The sequence below is a fragment of the Fukomys damarensis genome, unplaced genomic scaffold, assembly GCF_012274545.1.
Source record: "Fukomys damarensis isolate Sample0158 unplaced genomic scaffold, DMR_v1.0_HiC HiC_scaffold_39, whole genome shotgun sequence".
Classification (NCBI taxonomy): domain Eukaryota; kingdom Metazoa; phylum Chordata; class Mammalia; order Rodentia; family Bathyergidae; genus Fukomys; species Fukomys damarensis.
This window is the reverse complement of record NW_022900951.1, coordinates 127,652,538-127,671,945: the sequence shown is the minus strand read 5'-3', so window position 1 is coordinate 127,671,945 and position 19,408 is coordinate 127,652,538. Positions and strand designations below refer to the sequence as shown.

The 19,408-nt window shown below is 60.9% G+C and overlaps 1 protein-coding gene across 4 annotated transcripts in view; it reads left to right on the top strand.

Annotated features, from left to right (window-relative positions):
• The window catches only part of Flna (filamin A), a 20,445-nt gene extending 1,707 nt beyond the window's left edge, over window positions 1–18,738 (top strand). For 2 of the 4 annotated variants that reach the window (XM_033760571.1, XM_010619676.1), the window contains 46 exons: window positions 1,439–1,687; window positions 1,776–1,873; window positions 1,959–2,106; window positions 2,680–2,798; window positions 2,888–2,965; window positions 3,058–3,220; window positions 3,309–3,509; window positions 3,983–4,120; window positions 4,204–4,327; window positions 4,445–4,581; window positions 4,685–4,878; window positions 5,004–5,117; window positions 5,206–5,349; window positions 6,301–6,424; window positions 6,510–6,670; window positions 6,753–6,843; window positions 6,939–7,108; window positions 7,200–7,317; window positions 7,415–7,677; window positions 7,897–8,494; window positions 8,577–8,750; window positions 8,840–9,002; window positions 9,080–9,240; window positions 9,329–9,499; window positions 9,815–9,938; window positions 10,017–10,173; window positions 10,585–10,774; window positions 10,931–10,954; window positions 12,760–13,007; window positions 13,110–13,205; window positions 13,282–13,384; window positions 13,465–13,605; window positions 13,699–13,827; window positions 13,911–14,084; window positions 14,177–14,338; window positions 14,421–14,624; window positions 14,701–14,853; window positions 14,937–15,059; window positions 15,140–15,406; window positions 15,501–15,638; window positions 15,781–15,896; window positions 16,384–16,516; window positions 17,000–17,176; window positions 17,298–17,516; window positions 17,597–17,800; window positions 18,292–18,738. In XM_033760571.1, the coding sequence (XP_033616462.1) occupies window positions 1,439–1,687; window positions 1,776–1,873; window positions 1,959–2,106; window positions 2,680–2,798; window positions 2,888–2,965; window positions 3,058–3,220; window positions 3,309–3,509; window positions 3,983–4,120; window positions 4,204–4,327; window positions 4,445–4,581; window positions 4,685–4,878; window positions 5,004–5,117; window positions 5,206–5,349; window positions 6,301–6,424; window positions 6,510–6,670; window positions 6,753–6,843; window positions 6,939–7,108; window positions 7,200–7,317; window positions 7,415–7,677; window positions 7,897–8,494; window positions 8,577–8,750; window positions 8,840–9,002; window positions 9,080–9,240; window positions 9,329–9,499; window positions 9,815–9,938; window positions 10,017–10,173; window positions 10,585–10,774; window positions 10,931–10,954; window positions 12,760–13,007; window positions 13,110–13,205; window positions 13,282–13,384; window positions 13,465–13,605; window positions 13,699–13,827; window positions 13,911–14,084; window positions 14,177–14,338; window positions 14,421–14,624; window positions 14,701–14,853; window positions 14,937–15,059; window positions 15,140–15,406; window positions 15,501–15,638; window positions 15,781–15,896; window positions 16,384–16,516; window positions 17,000–17,176; window positions 17,298–17,516; window positions 17,597–17,800; window positions 18,292–18,479 (7,571 nt within the window). In that variant the 3' untranslated portion in view covers window positions 18,480–18,738. The remainder of the gene's footprint in view (window positions 1–1,438; window positions 1,688–1,775; window positions 1,874–1,958; window positions 2,107–2,679; window positions 2,799–2,887; window positions 2,966–3,057; window positions 3,221–3,308; window positions 3,510–3,982; window positions 4,121–4,203; window positions 4,328–4,444; window positions 4,582–4,684; window positions 4,879–5,003; window positions 5,118–5,205; window positions 5,350–6,300; window positions 6,425–6,509; window positions 6,671–6,752; window positions 6,844–6,938; window positions 7,109–7,199; window positions 7,318–7,414; window positions 7,678–7,896; window positions 8,495–8,576; window positions 8,751–8,839; window positions 9,003–9,079; window positions 9,241–9,328; window positions 9,500–9,814; window positions 9,939–10,016; window positions 10,174–10,584; window positions 10,775–10,930; window positions 10,955–12,759; window positions 13,008–13,109; window positions 13,206–13,281; window positions 13,385–13,464; window positions 13,606–13,698; window positions 13,828–13,910; window positions 14,085–14,176; window positions 14,339–14,420; window positions 14,625–14,700; window positions 14,854–14,936; window positions 15,060–15,139; window positions 15,407–15,500; window positions 15,639–15,780; window positions 15,897–16,383; window positions 16,517–16,999; window positions 17,177–17,297; window positions 17,517–17,596; window positions 17,801–18,291) is intronic. The other 2 variants (XM_033760572.1, XM_010619678.1) reach the window with 1 other exon arrangement.
• The last annotated feature ends 670 nt before the right edge of the window (window positions 18,739–19,408 follow it).

The following is a 19,408-nucleotide window of genomic DNA, read 5'->3' as shown; positions in this document are numbered from 1 at the left end:
GGGCAGACTCCCCGCCTGGGCCCTGGCCCTTCCCTCTCTTTGGGGTGGGGGATGAGGCTGGTGTGGGTCGGCCTGATGTGGAGGGAGGGCTATCTGCAGGGCTTGTGGGCCTGGTCCTGCTACCCACTTGGAGATCGCCGAGGGCTGCTGGCCTCTGGAGGGCTCTCATACTGGACCCAGGACCCCGGGTGGGGCCTGGTGGGAAGCCTGGGCAGCCGTTTGTCCTCCCCATCTTCCCACTGTTTGGGGACCACAAGAGGCCGCCTTGAGGAGCTGGGACCAACTTGTTTTGGGAGCAGGGTAGGCTCCTCTGCTTCTGGTGGCTAGTCTGGCCCTCCAGCTGCTGCCTTCTGGACGTGGGGAGGCCACCTGCCATGGGGGCCCTTCTGATGAGCCATGCACCCCCACTGTACCCAGTTGACTCACTCAGCAACTATTCTCTGATTACAGGGGAGCCCAGCAGGGTTTCTAAAGATGAGCTCTTAGAAAGTCTGCCCCACCCAAGCCACCCACTCTTGAGAAGACAGACCCAGAGGTGGCCTTGGGTGTGGCACAGAGCGGCTACCATGGGGATGGGTGCCGGGTGCCTGCCCTAACCACTTCCCCTGTGGTGAGCATGGCAGCCACCGGAGGCCTCAGGCCCGTTAGATGGCAAGTAGGGTGGGTGGAGGGTGGCAGCTGAGTGGGGTTCTGCTGAGGCAGTAAGACAGAGGGACCCCACCCAGGTCCCTTCCCTTTAGCTCTCAAGGGGACCTTGGGCACAAGCCCCTGGCTCACCCGGCCCCACCCTGCTCCTCCAGCTGGCATGGAGGCCCTACAGTGTTTCCTGCTCCACCACTCCAGTGGTTCCCTACAGGCTCCCATGAGTCAGAAGGACCCTGCGGCCCACTGCCAGTGGCTCCCTCCACTACAACCGTCTCCTCCTCCTGCCTGCCTGACAATAGAGCAAGGAAGTGGGGAAGGGTGTGGCTCACACCCCTTCACCCAAGGGTCCTTGCCCAATGCCTGTACTTCCCCTCCCTCACGCCCCCAACCCACCCACCCTCCTTGGTGCAGCAGTTCTGTTTCCCAACTGGCCTTTGCCAATTCAGCCTTCCTCTTCCTCATCCCCAGCCCAGCCTGAGGTCAAGGGCCCTGGGCTCTAGGCCTGCTGGGGCTGGGCTGCTCCTTCCCAGAGAGCTCTGGACTAGGGCACTTGGGTTCCCGCCTTTGAAATTCACAGTGCTACCTTGTGGGTGTCATCCATTGTCTCCTACTGCACCATGTCATCCTCTTGTGTCTAACGGTATCCCCTTCTCCTTGGAGCATCCCCTTAAGCGCCCACGAGGCCCATGGCTGGGACACCTTCTCTGTACCCCCTAGCCAGAAGGGCCCCACTGCCTGATAGAGGCCTGGCCTGTCTGCAGGCACCTCCCCCAAGGCCTCCTTTGCCTCATAGACAGCAAGGCCATCGTGGATGGGAACTTGAAGCTGATCTTGGGCCTCATCTGGACACTGATCCTCCACTACTCCATCTCCATGCCCATGTGGGATGAGGAAGAGGATGAGGAGGCCAAGAAGCAGACCCCCAAGCAGAGGCTCCTGGGCTGGATCCAGAACAAGCTGCCGCAGCTGCCCATCACCAACTTCAGTCGGGACTGGCAGAGTGGCCGGGCCTTGGGTGCCCTGGTTGATAGCTGTGCTCCAGGTGAGGGGCACAGGGGTGGGCCGCATTGGCTGAGGCTGAATGTGGGGGACGTGGACTTGCTCACAGTGTGGCTTCCTTCATGTCACAGGCCTGTGTCCTGACTGGGACTCCTGGGATGCCAGCAAGCCTGTGAATAACGCGCGGGAGGCCATGCAGCAGGCAGATGACTGGCTGGGCATCCCTCAGGTATGGCTCTGCCTGGCTGCCCCGGGGTGTTGAGAGAGTGGGTGTGGTGAGAGGCCCAGCAGCTGCTGTGTTCTTTTTTCAACAGGTTATCACGCCGGAGGAGATCGTGGACCCTAATGTGGATGAACATTCTGTCATGACCTACCTGTCCCAGTTCCCCAAGGCCAAGCTGAAGCCGGGGGCGCCCCTACGGCCCAAACTCAACCCAAAGAAAGCCCGAGCCTACGGGCCAGGTGAGGGCACCTGGCTGGCTTGGATGCTACCATGTGTTGATGCCCTTTCCAGGACACAGTGTTTGCTTTGCATTCAGGCTGTGTGACAGTGAGGGGACCAGATGGGAAGGGGTCAGGGCCAGTCAGAACTGGTCACTATCAAGAGTGCACTGCTAAATTCCTAGAGGGTATGAGCCTGTGGGGATACCTGGGGCAAGAGGACCTTTTCCTTAATGGACGAGGAGTTGGGCGTGGTGGTACATGCTTATCTTGTCATCCTAGTACTCAGGAGGCTGAGGTTGGAGGATTGACCTTGCGGGGGGGGCACATAATGGACAGGGAGCCACAGGGCCAAGATCACAGGAACAAGGCCTAAGTGCAGAGTTAGGCAACCCAGCCAGTGGCACACAGGCAGAGCATTCCAGGAGACAGGCCCAGGCCTGTCCAGGATGCTGGGTTGCAGCCAGGCTCCGGGGTTGGGGTTTGTGCTGACAGAACTCACTCTGGCCTGGGGGCCCTGGGGAGGCTGCTGAGACTGCAGAGGGCTGGAGGCTCTGCCTGCTTCAGCATCTTGCTTGCTGACTGCCCTGCCAGGCATTGAACCCACGGGCAATATGGTGAAGAAACGTGCAGAGTTCACCGTGGAAACCCGCAGCGCTGGCCAGGGGGAGGTGCTGGTGTATGTGGAGGACCCAGCTGGACACCAGGAGGAGGTAGCGTCACCACTGGCAGGGCAGGGCCTGTTCTGTCCCCTCTGGATGGGCCACTGTGAGCAAAGGCTCATGGGCTCCTTCTTCTATAGGCAAAAGTGACTGCTAATAATGACAAGAACCGCACCTTCTCTGTGTGGTATGTCCCCGAAGTGACGGGGACTCATAAGGTAAGCCCTCAGCTGACAGGCAGGCTGGTGACTGGGAGCAGGGTCTGGAGGGTCTCCACTCTACTCTCATGACCTGCTTCTCTTCGGGACAGGTGACTGTGCTCTTTGCCGGGCAGCACATCGCCAAGAGCCCCTTTGAGGTATATGTGGACAAGTCACAGGGCGATGCTAGCAAGGTGACTGCCCAGGGCCCTGGCCTGGAGCCCAGCGGCAACATCGCCAACAAGACCACCTACTTTGAGATCTTCACAGCAGGTGAGGGGCTGCTACCTTCCCACCTGGCCCGGCCCAGCCTGGGGAGCACCCTGCAGAGACTGGGTTCTGATCCTGTGCCCTGTGGCAGGAGCTGGTACAGGGGAGGTGGAAGTTGTGATCCAGGACCCTGCAGGACAGAAAGGCACAGTGGAACCTCAGCTGGAAGCCCGGGGTGACAGCACATACCGCTGCAACTACCAGCCCACCCTGGAGGGCACCCACACGGTGCACGTGACTTTTGCCGGGGTGCCCATCCCTCGCAGCCCGTATACTGTCACTGTTGGCCAAGGTAGGCCGGGCCCTGGCCACCCCACCCCACCGGGCTGCTGCAGCCTGGGCCTCCACGAGAGAGGAGCCCAGCCCCTCACCTGGGCTCCAGCTGACATTGTCTGGGTGCATGCTGTCTTTCCTTCCCGCTGGAGCCCTTCCTCCTCCTCCTCTCCTCCTGTCCATCTCTCTCTCCACGCTTTACCTTCGGAAGAACTCGCTCCAGCTGTCTAGAATCCTGCTGCTCTCTTCTCTGCCCACTGGGCCCACGGTACTTGGCTCCTTTTCCTCCTGAGCGGGGAGGCTCTGGGCTGGTGTTCGGCTGGGATGCAAGGCCTGGGGCCTGGCCCTCCTTCCCTTCTCTCCTGCATGTGCCTCAGTGAGTGGCAAGCTGGGCAAGCCCTGGGGACCCTCAGGTCCCGACAGCCCAGGTGTGTGGGAGGCCAGGAGGGGTCCTGCCAGCCCCAGTGGCTTACTGGCCCCCTCTGCCCACAGCCTGCAACCCAGCCGTCTGCCGTGCCGTCGGCCGGGGCCTGCAACCCAAGGGGGTGCGGGTAAAGGAGACAGCCGACTTCAAGGTATACACGAAGGGTGCTGGCAGCGGGGAGCTCAAGGTCACCGTGAAGGGCCCCAGTAAGTGGGATCTGCCAGCAGGGGTGGATGGCAGTGGCCTTGGGGCACTGCTGAGCGGGCCTGAGCCTTTGCTGTCCTGGCAGAGGGAGAGGAACGTGTGAAACAGAAGGACTTGGGCGATGGTGTCTATGGCTTCGAGTACTACCCGACGGTCCCAGGCACGTACACTGTCACCATCACGTGGGGTGGCCAGAACATCGGGCGCAGGTGAGGCTCCTGGCACCTCCCACTCTGTGTCCGTGCAGAGGAGGCACCACTGGGCACAGGATGGCTCCCAGCAGGGCAGTCCCTCTCAGCATCTCCATGTGGCCTTCCTATTTGTAGCCCCTTCGAAGTGAAAGTGGGCACTGAGTGTGGCAATCAGAAGGTGCGGGCCTGGGGCCCCGGGCTGGAGGGCGGCGTTGTTGGCAAGTCAGCTGACTTCGTGGTAGAGGCCATCGGGGATGACGTGGGCACTCTAGGTGAGTTGGAGGCGCAGTGGTGCACACGGGACTGGGGCAGAGCGTGGCAAGGGCAGCCCATCTGAACCCGCAAGGCACCAATGAGGCTGGGGGTTGTTGCCAGGCTTCTCAGTGGAAGGGCCGTCACAGGCCAAGATCGAATGTGACGACAAGGGTGATGGCTCCTGTGACGTGCGCTACTGGCCCCAGGAGCCTGGCGAGTATGCTGTACACGTGCTGTGTAACAGTGAGGACATCCACCTCAGCCCCTTCATGGCTGACATCCGCGAGGCACCCCAGGACTTCTATCCAGACAGGGTAAGGGCTGTACCCACAGTGCCATCCTATCTTGGACAGGGTTCCTGGGCCCAGCTCTTGCCACCCTGTGACTTAGGTGCCCTGCCCAGCTTGTGATACCTGGGGTCTGGGTGGTCTCTTATCAGGTGAAGGCACGTGGGCCTGGACTGGAAAAGACCGGCGTGGCTGTCAACAAACCAGCCGAGTTCACAGTGGACGCCAAGCTCGGTGGGAAGGCCCCACTCCGGGTCCAAGTGCAGGTGGGATGCCACCCATGCTGGGGACAGTGGGTAGGCTCCCAGGCCCGGGCACTGACCAGCAGACTACCTGCTCTCGCCTACCTTGCAGGACAACGAGGGCTGCCCCGTGGAGGCGTCAGTCAAGGACAATGGCAATGGCACTTACAGCTGCTCCTATGTGCCCAGAAAGCCAGTGAAGCACACTGCTATGGTGTCGTGGGGCGGTGTCAGCATCCCCAACAGCCCCTTCCGGGTGAGCCTGGCCATAGACTTCAGCATGGCTCCCAGGAGCCCTCCTTTGTCTCTTAAGACTGTCATTGTCGATTATTTTGGTTTGGTTTGGATTTTTGAGACCGGGTCTTGCTTTGCAGTATTGGACTCACAGCAGTCTTGCTTTAGTTTCCTAAGCGCTGAGACAATAGGCATGCGTTACACCATGCCTGGCTTAGTCTTTCTGAGATGAGGTCTCACTTAAGTCACCCATGTTGGCCTCAAAGTCAGTCCCGAAGTAGCTGCCACCATGTCCAGCTTCTGTACCAAGTTTGGTGAGGTGGAGTTCGCACGTCATGCAACTCTCCCATTTCAAGTAGTCTTTTGTTGTTGTTTTGAGACAGGCTCTTGCTACGTAGTTCAGGCTAGCCTTGAACTCACTATGGAGCCCAGGCTGCCTTCAAACATATGCAGATTCCCCCTGCCTCAGCCTCCCAAGTGCTTGGATCACAGCCGTGCAATACTGTGTCCAGCCTCAAGTAGCTTTTAGTACAGTCAGAGTTGTGCAACCCATGCTACAATCTAAGCTTAGTGCATTTTCATTCTTCCCAAAGGAACTTTCATACCTAGCGGTCACCTCTCTCAATCCCTGGCAGTCACTAATTGACTTCTTTTCTCTGTGGATTTGCCCCTCCCTCTGGGCTCTGCGCAGAGATGAAGTCACAGGCCATGTGGCCTTTTGTGTCACATGCAGTGGTGCCTCTTCCTTTGGGCTGACAACCCTCCTGCACATGCAGTGTCTGCATTCTCTTGCTGGATCTGGGAGTGTTTGAATTTGGACCTGTTGTCAACTGCACCCCTAGGAACATTCAGTACAAGCATTCATGGGGGTCCTTTCTCACCTGGTGTCATAGGGTCACTCTGGCTCTTTGTTGGGGGAACCAGTGGTGCCAAGGGCACTGCTCATGCCCTACACCCACTCCTGTCCCCACAGGTAAATGTGGGAGCCGGTAGCCACCCAAACAAGGTCAAGGTATATGGCCCAGGAGTGGCCAAGACGGGGCTCAAGGCCCACGAGCCCACCTACTTCACCGTGGACTGCACAGAGGCTGGCCAGGGTAAGGCCCACCTGGTAGGAGGGGCAGGTGGGTAGGTGGGAGAGGGTCCCCAAAGTCCCAGCCTCTGCTCTTGCTTCCCCCGCAGGCGATGTCAGCATTGGGATCAAGTGCGCCCCCGGAGTGGTGGGTCCTGCTGAGGCTGACATTGACTTTGACATTATCCGCAACGACAATGACACCTTCACAGTCAAGTACACGCCGCGTGGTGCCGGCAGTTACACTGTCATGGTCCTCTTTGCAGACCAGGTGGGTGACACTGCTCCTGAGCCCTGGGTGGCCGGGTGTGGGGGTGCTGCAGTCCTCACACCTCCCTTCCTGTCTCCCATAGGCCACCCCCACGAGCCCCATCCGTGTCAGGGTGGAGCCCTCCCACGATGCCAGCAAGGTGAAGGCAGAGGGCCCCGGCCTCAGTCGCACCGGTAGGGATGAGGACCCTGGGTCGGGGGAAGACAGGGAGGCCTCAGACAGGGCTCGGCTGAGTGGCCTCTGACCCTGTGGTCCTCATGTGTCCCAGGCGTGGAGCTCGGCAAGCCCACCCACTTCACAGTCAATGCAAAAGCTGCCGGCAAAGGCAAGCTGGATGTCCAGTTCTCAGGAGTGGCCAAGGGGGACGCGGTGCGAGACGTGGACGTCATTGACCACCATGATAACACCTACACGGTCAAGTATACTCCAGTGCAGCAGGTGCCACCTGGAGCTCCTGGGGCCCTCGGGTGGGGTAGGGTCTGGGCACAGAGCCGGGGTCTCTGAACCTCTCACCTTCTGCACCCCTCAGGGCCCGGTCGGTGTCAACATCACTTACGGGGCGGATCCCATTCCCAAGAGCCCCTTCTCGGTGGGGGTGTCTCCGAGCCTGGACTTGAGCAAGATTAAGGTGTCCGGTCTGGGAGAGAGTAAGTAGCTGAGGAACCCAGCCCTGCCCAGTTCCAGCCTCACCCCAGAGGCTGCCTGACCTGGGCATTACCTTCTCTCTCCTCATCACCCCCACAGAAGTGGATGTTGGCAAAGACCAGGAGTTCACAGTCAAGTCGAAGGGGGCAGGGGGCCAAGGCAAAGTGGTGTCCAAAATCGTGGGCCCCTCGGGTGCGGCAGTGCCCTGCAAGGTGGAGCCAGGCCTGGGGGCCGACAACAGCGTGGTGCGCTTCGTGCCCCGAGAGGAGGGCCCCTACGAGGTGGAGGTGACCTACGATGGTGTGCCCGTGCCAGGCAGCCCCTTTCCTCTAGAAGCTGTGGCTCCCACCAAGCCCGGCAAGGTAACTGGTTTTGGAGGCCCTGGGGGTGGCATCCCGTGCTTCCTGACTGCTCAGAGGGCGCCCCATCTTCCTGGCCCACACGTTTTCCACTTTTGTCCTTAAGAGTGACGAGAGACAGGTGGTTGCTCAGGCCTATACTTGTCCCTGTTTGGGGTGAAGGAAGAGATGAGGGTGGGCTATTGTGACACAGCCTCAGCACCTGACCCCCCTCTCCACCAGGTGAAGGCGTTTGGGCCAGGGCTGCAGGGTGGCAGTGCAGGCTCCCCTGCCCGCTTTACCATCGACACCAAGGGCGCAGGCACAGGCGGCCTGGGCCTGACGGTGGAAGGCCCCTGCGAGGCCCAGCTCGAGTGCCTGGACAATGGCGATGGCACCTGCTCCGTGTCCTATGTGCCCACTGAGCCTGGGGACTACAACATCAACATCCTGTTTGCCGACACCCACATCCCTGGCTCACCCTTCAAAGCCCATGTGGTGCCTTGCTTCGATGCATCCAAGGTCAAGTGCTCAGGCCCAGGGCTGGAGCGGGCCACCGCCGGGGAGGTGGGCCAGTTCCAGGTGGACTGTTCAAGTGCAGGCAGTGCTGAGCTGACCATTGAGATCTGCTCAGAGGCAGGTCTGCCAGCTGAGGTATACATCCAGGACCATGGCGATGGCACGCACACCATCACCTACATTCCTCTCTGCCCTGGGGCCTACACTGTTACCATCAAGTACGGCGGCCAGCCCGTACCAAACTTCCCCAGCAAGCTGCAGGTGGAGCCTGCCGTGGATACCTCGGGTGTACAGTGCTATGGGCCTGGGATTGAGGGCCAAGGTGAGGGGCCTACCGGGCACATGGCAGGAATATGGGGAGTGGGGTCCTGAGCGCCCAGTGTCCTCACCATGTCTCCCTCTAGGGGTCTACCGTGAGGCCACCACGGAGTTCAGCGTGGACGCCCGGGCACTGACGCAGACTGGGGGGCCGCATGTTAAGGCCCGTGTGGCCAACCCCTCCGGCAACCTGACCGAGACCTATGTGCAGGACCATGGCGATGGCACATACAAGGTGGAATACACGCCGTACGAGGAGGGTAGGCATTGACACCCCTTGTGGGCAGGTGGGCAGTGGGGGCTGGTGCCCCAGTCTCCTCCTGACCTGCCTGGCCTGGCCTGCCTCTAGGACTTCACTCTGTGGATGTGACCTATGATGGCAGCCCTGTACCCAGCAGTCCCTTCCAGGTGCCTGTGACTGAGGGCTGTGACCCCTCCCGCGTTCGTGTCCATGGGCCTGGCATCCAAAGTGGCACCACCAACAAGCCCAACAAGTTCACCGTGGAGACCAGGTGAGGGGGCCCCCAGGGAGGTGAGTAGCCAGCAGGCTGGGAGCCCCAAGAATGACCAAGCTGTCCATTTGGACCAGGGGAGCTGGCACAGGTGGCCTGGGCCTGGCTGTTGAGGGCCCCTCGGAGGCCAAGATGTCTTGCATGGACAACAAGGACGGCAGCTGCTCGGTGGAGTACATCCCCTACGAGCCTGGCACCTACAGCCTGAATGTCACCTACGGTGGGCACCAAGTACCAGGTGAGGGCTGTCACCAGCACAGGACTAGTACCATGCCCTTGTCCCTGCTCTGTCTTACCCAGCTGCCGTCCTTCTGCCCCATACCCAGGCAGCCCCTTCAAGGTCCCTGTGCATGATGTGACAGATGCGTCCAAGGTCAAGTGTTCTGGGCCTGGCCTGAGCCCGGGTATGGTGCGTGCCAACCTCCCTCAGTCCTTCCAGGTGGACACCAGCAAGGCTGGCGTGGCCCCGCTGCAGGTCAAAGTGCAGGGGCCCAAAGGTGAGTGTGTTGTATCAGGAGGTGGTGTCCCCTCGGCAGGGAGGACTGGAGGCCAGGCCAGTGTCTGGTGTACCGGCAGGTGGTGGAGGAGCCTTGGGCACCAGCAAAGTGGATGAAACCTGGAGGAGTCGGGCGTGGTGTGATGGAGGGTGGGCTAGAGTCGGAGGGACCTCCAGATGGATATCTTGTGCTAGTGGAGACGAGCGGGCAATGACGCTGTGGGGACAAGGCCTGAGGCCGAGATCTGGCTATCCTCTGGGATGGGAATGGTGATCTGGTGACCCAGCTGATGCTCTTTCCCTGGGATGGGGCCAGGCCTAGTGGAGCCTGTGGACGTGGTGGACAATGCCGATGGCACCCAGACAGTCAACTACGTGCCCAGCCGAGAAGGGCCCTATAGCATCTCTGTGCTGTATGGGGAGGAAGAGGTGCCTCGAAGGTGAGACAGGGCCACTGTGCAGGGAGGAAGGCCAGGGGCCCAGAAAGACTGCCTACTTAATTCCTCCTGGCCCCACAGTCCCTTTAAGGTCAAGGTACTGCCCACGCATGATGCCAGCAAGGTGAAGGCCAGTGGCCCCGGGCTCAACACCACTGGTGTACCCGCCAGTCTGCCTGTGGAGTTTACCATCGATGCCAAGGATGCTGGGGAGGGCCTGCTGGCTGTGCAGATCACGGTAGGCATGCTTTCCCAGGCCACACCAGGGCATAGGCCCCAGGCCAGGCTGGGTCCCTGGGCTCTTCAGGGACTGCACCAGTAGAGTAGGTTGCCGAGAACCTTAGGATGCTGGTGAGTGACAGGAACGGGCTTGCCCAAGGCCACATTTGCTTGCTGCTGACTTCTAGCATGCTACCAAAGCTGGTGGTGACTTAATTTTTTCGCCTGTAACCATCTGGCATTGCAGCTCTAAGGACAGGGCCCTGAGCCCTTTGAGTGAGCTCCCTATTGGTCCCTGTTGTCACGTCAAGGAAAGCTGGACTCTTCCCAGGCAGAAGTAGCCACTTGGTGGCTGTGCCTGTAGCGGAGATGCCCCAGCCTGTCAGGCTCAGGCCAACCCCCTCCTTTCCCCATGCTCTGTGCCGCATAGGACCCTGAAGGCAAGCCCAAGAAGACACATATCCAGGATAACCACGATGGCACATACACGGTGGCCTACGTGCCAGATGTGACAGGCCGCTACACCATTCTCATCAAATATGGAGGCGATGAGATCCCCTTCTCCCCATATCGAGTCCGGGCCGTGCCCACCGGGGATGCCAGCAAGTGCACGGTCACAGGTGAGCCGGCCCGCCAGTGGCCACCGTGGCGCTGGGCACGGGCCTTGGGTGGACCTGTGTGCAAGGGCTCGCTGCTTGGGCGGCGTGTGGGAATGGGGGCCACCCCCTGAGTGACTCACCTGACCTTTCTCCTTGCTCTCTGCCCTCTCACCTCAGTGTCAATCGGAGGTCACGGGCTAGGTAAGCTGCTTGCTGGGGCCACTCCCGACGCCCCTGCCCAGAGGGGCAACTTCCTTTCCTCCTTGTTGCTATCGCCCAGGACAGTTCCAGCTGCAGCTCTAGGCAGGGACTGAGTGGGGGAGGCTGCGCCACACAAGGCCACAGGCTGGAGGGTCGGGGCCCAGCGAGGCTTCTGGAGCTGAGCGTGCTCCGGCTCTTCCCCTCGCCAGGCCTCCGTTCCCCATCCAGGACTCGGGTTGCAGCTGAGAGCTTTGGGGTGAGGTGCACCCCGCTGGGGACCTTGGGGTCTGGGGATCTTGATGCCGGGGACAGGCAGCTCAGTGAGAGTCTCTGCCCCTGGTCAGATCCACAGACCTCCGTCCCCACCTCCCAGGTCCCCACCTCCCAGGGGCCTGAGTGTCCCGGGCTGGGGTGATGCATGAGCGGGTGGGGCTGGCTGGTAGTACAGAAGCGCCAGTGACTGCTTGGGTGGCCAGCATGGCGGGGCCCAGCCCGGCCTCTGAGCCCCAAAGTGCACTCTAGCCCTCTTCCCCTGCCCTCCAGCAGTGACGTTATTCAGGCAGTCCCCCGCTGGCCATAGGACTTCTGCCCTGGCCAGGGATGCCACAGGCTGCAGGCCTGGCACTTGGGCTGGTAGCCAGGGAGTGGGTTAGAGAGTGGCTAGTGTCTGGGGACAGGGGCACATGGGGTGCTTTGGGGGCAAGTGGAAGGTGCGGGCTCACCGGGGCCTCACTTTCCCCACCCACTGTGAGGAATGGGAGCATTTTGGGGCCTCGGGACACTTTCAGGCCAGCCAGAGGGTCAGTTTGGGCCAGGTCCGTGGCCACAGGCCTTTGAGTGGGAGCCCAAAGAGTGTGCGGACCTTGAGGACTGCGTGGCTGAGGCCTGCTGCTGGGCTGGGCCCAGATGGGGAGATGGGACTTCAGGTTAGGGATGGGCCACCACCTAGATGGGGCAGCAGGCAGCAGGTCTAGAGTTAGGCGACCCCTCGGCTGTGGGGAACTGGTGACAGGCAGGCTGGCCAGGGACTCCTTCAACTAGCTCTGGCAGGGTGGGTACTCCCGGCTGCTTTCTGGCAGAGGCCAGGCTGCAGGGCGCTCTCGCTGCCAGGCCTCACAGCCCACGGCCTCTCTGAGCCCCCACGGCTGAGCCCAAGTCATAACGTCACTGTCCCCCCTTCCTCGGGCACTCTGGGGCCCTAGAGGCTGCTCTGCTGCTCTCCCTTTGCGACCCTGCGTGGTGGCTGTGGCTTGGGCTTCCCTCCCCTACCTGCCCTCTGCTGCCCTGCTCTGCCAAGCTGCTGTGCCCGGTGCTAACCCGCAGCCTCCCGCTCTCCCCTGCCTGTGCTGGGCTGTGGTCAGGAAACTCCGATTGCACCTCTGGGCCTGGGGGGAGGGAGGCAAGTGTCACGTCCCCCACGCCACAGCAGGAGTCCGCCTCACCGCGTCCACACACAGCAGCAGGGCCTGAGGCCAGGCCGCAGGGGCACCAGCAGCCATGGGCCTGGCCCGCGGTACTGGCTGAGGCTAAGTTGGCAGGGGAGGTCACAGTAGGTGCTCACCATGGGATGGCCCTTCCCCCACCCCACCCCACCCTGGGCGCCTTTCCTGTGTGGGGCTGGAGGTGGCCAGGAGAATCTTTCCTACCTTCTGAGAAACCACTCGTCCTCCAGCTTGGGGGACAGGGGCGGGGCAGGGGCCTGGCTGTGCTTGGTGGTCGCAGTAAGAAGCCGGGATGGACAGGAGCAGCCTGGGGGCCAGGCTCACCCGCCGGCCCCCCTCTGGGGACCCACCCTTCCCTCCCAGGTGCTGGCATCGGCCCCACCATCCAGATCGGGGAGGAGACTGTGATCACCGTGGACACGAAGGCTGCGGGCAAGGGCAAGGTGACTTGCACTGTGTGCACGCCAGACGGCTCGGAGGTGGATGTGGATGTGGTGGAGAATGAGGATGGCACTTTCGACATCTTCTACACAGCCCCGCAGCCGGGCAAATATGTCATCTGTGTGCGCTTTGGTGGCGAGCACGTGCCCAACAGTCCCTTCCAAGTGACAGTAAGGCGGGCCTGGGTATGGCTAGGCAGGGGTGCCAGAAGGTCCTGGCCTGTCTCAGGCCCCTCTATGATGCGATTGTTAGGCTCTTGCTTTGCCCTGCAGGCTCTGGCAGGGGACCAGCCCACAGCGCAGCCCTCCTTGCGGCCTCAGCAGCTGGCTGCACAGTACCCCTACCCTCCTGGCAGCCAGCAGACCTGGGTAAGGGACTGACCAGCTGGGTGCTAAGGGGTCCTTGTTCCTCCCCAACCCCTCACCTGGGTCCTCTTCACTGCAGGCCCCAGAGAGGCCCCTGGTGGGTGTCAATGGGCTGGACGTCACCAGCCTGAGGCCCTTTGACCTCGTCATCCCATTTACCATCAAGAAGGGCGAGATCACCGGTGAGCAAGTGGGGTGGGAAGGGCACCAGGGCAAGGCTGTGGCCGTGGGCTGCCTTGATTCCAGACCCGCTGTCCCACAGGGGAGGTCCGGATGCCCTCAGGCAAGGTGGCACAGCCCTCCATCACTGACAACAAGGATGGCACTGTTACTGTGCGCTATGCACCCAGCGAAGCTGGCCTGCACGAGATGGACATCCGCTATGACAACATGCACATCCCAGGTAGGCCACCCCATGCCACTGTGTCCCAGAGCAGTGCTGGTCAGGCGACATGAGTCTGGCGTTTCATATGGCCCCTCCCTGTTCCCACCTCAGGGAGCCCCCTGCAGTTCTACGTGGATTATGTCAACTGTGGCCACGTCACTGCCTATGGGCCCGGCCTCACCCACGGAGTGGTCAACAAACCTGCCACCTTCACTGTCAACACCAAGGATGCAGGAGAAGGTGAATGGCAGCCCCGGAAGGGTTGCCTCATCAGGGTTGTGTCCCTGGCCACGGCTCCCACCCTCACTGTCTACTCTCCCTAGGGGGCTTGTCATTGGCCATCGAGGGCCCCTCCAAAGCAGAAATCAGCTGCACTGACAATCAGGATGGGACATGTAGTGTGTCCTACCTGCCTGTGCTGCCTGGTGACTATAGCATTCTGGTCAAATACAATGAGCAGCACATCCCGGGAAGCCCCTTCACCGCCAGGGTGACAGGTGAGTGGCACCAGGAGTGGTAACAGAAGCAGGCAAGGGTGGGCCTGGTCTCCTGTGACTGGATGCACCCTGATGGACACCTCCCCCACCAGGTGACGACTCCATGCGCATGTCCCACCTGAAGGTGGGCTCTGCCGCGGACATCCCCATCAACATCTCAGAGACCGACCTCAGCCTGCTTACGGCCACCGTGGTGCCCCCCTCAGGCCGGGAGGAGCCCTGTCTTTTGAAGCGGCTGCGCAATGGTCACGTGGGTAAGGGCCAAGGGACGAGGACACCTGCAGCGGGGTCACTGGGGACTGCACCTTCCCGGCTAACAGCCTGCCCTATGCCCAGGGATCTCCTTCGTGCCCAAGGAGACAGGAGAGCACCTAGTGCACGTGAAGAAAAATGGCCAGCACGTGGCCAGCAGCCCAATCCCTGTGGTGATCAGCCAGTCAGAGATTGGGGATGCCAGCCGCGTACGGGTCTCGGGCCAGGGCCTCCATGAGGGCCACACCTTTGAGCCTGCAGAGTTCATCATTGACACCCGAGATGCAGGTAGGTGGTGGCAGCCTAGTGGCTGGGGTGAAACTGCCGCACTTGGCAGCCTGGCTCATGGTTGTCTGCCCCACAGGCTATGGTGGGCTCAGCCTGTCCATTGAGGGCCCCAGCAAGGTGGACATCAACACAGAGGACCTGGAAGACGGCACATGCAGGGTCTCCTACTGCCCCACGGAGCCCGGCAACTACATCATCAACATTAAGTTTGCTGACCAGCACGTGCCCGGTGAGCGCAGCAGTCCCCCCCACACACACACCTCATGTGTGGCCCGTAACCTGAGCTGGGCGGGACGCCTTTCCTCCCTGCAGGCAGCCCCTTCTCAGTGAAGGTGACCGGTGAGGGCCGGGTGAAGGAGAGCATCACGCGCAGGCGACGAGCCCCATCGGTGGCCAACATTGGCAGTCACTGTGACCTCAGTCTGAAGATCCCTGGTACAGGGTTCGGGTAGCATGGGAGGTGTGGCAGCAGTGGGGCCCAGGGCTCCTGCTCACTGGGCCATGCCCACCTGCAGAAATCAGCATCCAGGACATGACAGCCCAGGTGACCAGCCCATCAGGCAAGACCCACGAAGCTGAGATCGTGGAGGGGGAGAACCACACATACTGCATCCGCTTTGTGCCCGCTGAGATGGGCATGCACACGGTCAGCGTGAAGTACAAGGGCCAGCACGTGCCTGGGAGTCCCTTCCAGTTCACCGTGGGGCCCCTGGGGGAAGGAGGAGCCCACAAGGTCCGAGCAGGGGGTCCTGGCCTGGAGAGGGCCGAAGCTGGAGTGCCAGGTAGGTATGCTTGTAGCTGAGCAGGGCCTTTGAGTTTGAGGTGGTGGGTGTGGCCAGGGGACCTGCCCTCCATGAGGACACTGCTCCCCCACAGCTGAATTCAGCATCTGGACCCGAGAAGCTGGCGCTGGGGGCCTGGCCATTGCTGTCGAGGGCCCCAGTAAGGCTGAGATCTCCTTCGAGGACCGCAAAGATGGCTCCTGTGGTGTGGCCTATGTGGTCCAGGAACCAGGTACTGGGGCCCAGTGCTGGCTGGGGCTGGAGGGATGGGGCTCCAGTGTACATGGTGGTCCAGGGTCCAGGGGGCAGGACCCCCAGCTAATGTGCCCCCCCCTCATATGCTCATCCCAGCCTTGTGCTTTCTCCCTGCCCAGGTGACTACGAGGTCTCCGTCAAGTTCAACGAGGAGCACATTCCCGACAGCCCCTTTGTGGTACCTGTGGCATCTCCATCTGGCGATGCCCGCCGCCTTACTGTTTCTAGTCTTCAGGTGAGGCACTGAGAGAAACTGCCCACCTGAGGCTCCTGGGCTGGGCCAGACCAGAGCCGTTGGAGAAATGCCCTGCTGGGACAGCTCCGGGCACCAGGCTTCTGCTCTGGCCAGGCGCAGCCCACGCTTGGGGTTGGCAGGAAGTGCCCTGCCAGCCGTGTGGAGTTTTTCTCGTGTCTCAGGTCTAAAGGCTTTGAACAGAAGCCCGTGCCCCTTGAGCACCAGGGCTGAGGTTTAAAGAGGGACAGCCTGCCAGGGCTGGGTGCTGCTGCTGGGTGTGTGTGACCGACCGTGGGCCATGCATGTGGGGTCCGGAGCCAGGGTATGCCTGTGGCTTGCTGCCCTCACAGATCAGTGGCTCTCCCTCTTTAAACCAAGTGAGATGCCAGATGGGTAAGTGTGATCCCATGACCTCTGCTTCGAGGGGCCTGCGCCCCTGCCTTGCTGGCCCATCCACCCCATCTAACCGCATCTGCTGTGCTTCCAGGAGTCAGGGCTAAAGGTCAACCAGCCAGCCTCTTTTGCAGTCAGCCTGAATGGGGCCAAGGGGGCGATTGATGCCAAGGTACACAGCCCCTCGGGAGCCCTGGAGGAGTGCTATGTCACAGAGATTGACCAAGGTGAGGCCCTGGCCCCGCCCAGGTGGCTGGAAGCGGGCTGAGTGCGAAAGGAAGGTACTGATTCATGCCCCTCAGCAGAAATGGCCCAGCCCCGTAGGATCCCAATCCCAGGAGAGACTCAAAGTCTGGCCCTGCAGCCTGGGGTGTGGCATTCGCAAAATAGACTTTATTTCCTTAGTGTCCCAGCCCAGGGCTGCCCCTCCCAAGCTGCATGATCTGAAGTGAGTCCTTGCCAGTCTGAGCCCCATTAAAGCCCAGGGGATGGGGCAATCCTGGGAACCTGCCAAGGTGGGTGTGGTGTTGCTCCTAGAGGGCTGCAGTGCCCTCACACCCCAGCTGGGCTGTGGCTGTCCCAGGGTGCCACCTTTAGGAGGCAGGGGCTCTGTGCTGCTGGCCGGAAGGAGCTGGGGGACTCAGAGGCCAAGACCACTCACTGCCCACAGACAGGGACCTGGGCTCATGATGCATCTCTGTGCTCCTCAGACAAGTACGCTGTTCGCTTTATCCCCCGGGAGAATGGCATCTATCTGATTGACGTCAAGTTCAACGGCACCCACATCCCTGGAAGCCCCTTCAAGATCCGAGTTGGGGAGCCTGGTCATGGAGGGGACCCAGGCTTGGTGTCTGCCTATGGACCAGGCTTGGAAGGCGGTGTCACAGGTAGGTCTGTGGGTGCAGTGTCCCGTGTGACCACAGGAGGCATATGGACATGACAATATGCGGGGAGGCTGGTGACACCAAGTCAGGGAGGCAGGCTTTCCCTGACCTCACGTGCCCCCAGGGAGCCCAGCTGAGTTTATCGTGAACACGAGCAACGCAGGAGCTGGTGCCCTCTCTGTGACCATCGATGGCCCTTCTAAGGTGAAGATGGAGTGCCAAGAGTGCCCCGAGGGCTACCGCGTCACCTATACCCCCATGGCACCTGGTAGCTACCTCATCTCCATCAAGTACGGCGGCCCCTACCATATCGGGGGCAGTCCCTTCAAGGCCAAGGTCACAGGTGAGCATAGCGACAGGCTCTTGGCCCATTGGGCACCTAGCACTCTGGCTGCTGCTCAGCGTCACCTGCTCTGCCTGCAGGCCCCCGTCTGGTCAGCAACCACAGCCTTCACGAGACATCATCAGTGTTTGTGGACTCTCTGACCAAGGCCACTGGTGCCCCGCAGCAGGGAACTCCAGGCCCGGGCCCTGCTGATGCCAGCAAGGTGGTGGCCAAGGGCCTGGGGCTGAGTAAAGCCTACATGGGCCAGAAGAGTAGCTTCACAGTGGACTGCAGCAAAGCAGGTAGGTGGCAGGATGGCCAGTGCCTGAAAGCCTGGATGGCCCAGAGACTGCCCTGAGGGTGTTGCTTTAACTTAGACCCACCTCCCCTATGGGTATCTCCCTGCCTGCTGTGTACCTCAAGAAAATGCCTTGTAGGGGCTGGGGATTTAGCTCAGTGCCGCCACACCTGCCTTGCAAGTTTAAAGTTTTGAATTTAATTCCCTGGTACCAAAAAAAAAAGAAGAAAATGCCTTATAGTGGGGTGTGGTGGTGCACACCTGTCATTCCAGCACTGGGGAGGCTGAGGCAGGATCATCATGAATTCAAGGCCAGCCTTGGCTATGTAGTGAGACCCTGTCTCAAAATACAAAACAAAGGGCCCGGGATTTGGCTCAGTGGCACCACAAGGTCCTGAGCTCCAATCCCCAGTTCCCAGAAAAGATGATGCCCTGAGTGGGGGATGAGATGGGCATGGGGGAGGGGCGCCATCACTGAGACCCCACCTGCCTCAGGCAACAACATGCTGCTGGTGGGGGTACACGGCCCCAGGACACCCTGTGAGGAGATCCTGGTGAAGCACGTGGGCAGCCGCCTCTACAGCGTCTCCTACCTGCTCAAGGACAAAGGGGAGTACACGCTGGTGGTCAAGTGGGGCGATGAGCACATCCCAGGCAGCCCCTACCGTGTCCTGGTGCCCTGAGCATCCCCACACCCATCCTGCTCCCCAAGCGGCCCCCTCCCTGTCCTGGTCACCGCATTCCCCCTACCCTATGCTGTGCTCACCTGCCTCCTGCTGGCCAGCATCAAGCAAGCCTCTTGGCTTTCACTTGGGCAGAGGGAGCCCTTTGGTGGCGCCACCTGTCTGCCTGGTCCTGGGAGGGTAAGGGTGACGTCCTGCTCACAACCACCTGCTAGATCCCCTTCCTGGCCAAGAGGAATAAAGTTTTGCTTCCGTTTTCCTAAGAGTGGCTGTGACTTCTGTGGGGACAGGGTCAAGGGCCCCAGCAGGGCAGGAGTGAGCATACCTGTTTCCCCACTCCTAGCCCCAAAGGCTCAGTCTGTGTGTTCTGGGTCTCAGTGCAGGAAAAGGCCAGCTCTGTAATTCCAGTACTCGGGAGGCTGAGGAAGGAGGATCACCACAATTTTGAGGCCAGCCTGAACTGCATAGTGAGGCTGTCAAAAAAACTAAAAAAAAAGAGGGCTGGGCTTTAGCCTGCCTTGCAGGTGCAAGGTCCTGACTGAGTTTGATCCCTAGTACCAACTAAAAAGGAAAACGGTAGGGTTCCAAGTGTCAGGGTCCAAGACAGGCCTCTGGTACAGGTGACCAGGAAAGTAGGCCTCTCTCAGGCCCTTTGAGCATGCTGCCAACCCTCTGAAAAAGGACTGGCCTGAGGTCCACTTCCCCCGCAGGAGAGTCCTTTGGGGAACTGGTGACAACAGCTGGGTGTCTCCAAGGCCCACTCTTGGGAAAGTAGTGTCATGGTTCCAAGTGACTCTGATGGTCTTACGCTTGGCTTCCTCTCCTCCACAAGGACTACAAGACTATCCCAGCCCTTTGCCTGGTGCCGCTGCTACCCAGAGATGTCTCTCTGAAACACATCTAGGCCTGGATCCCAGGGAGGCCTCTAA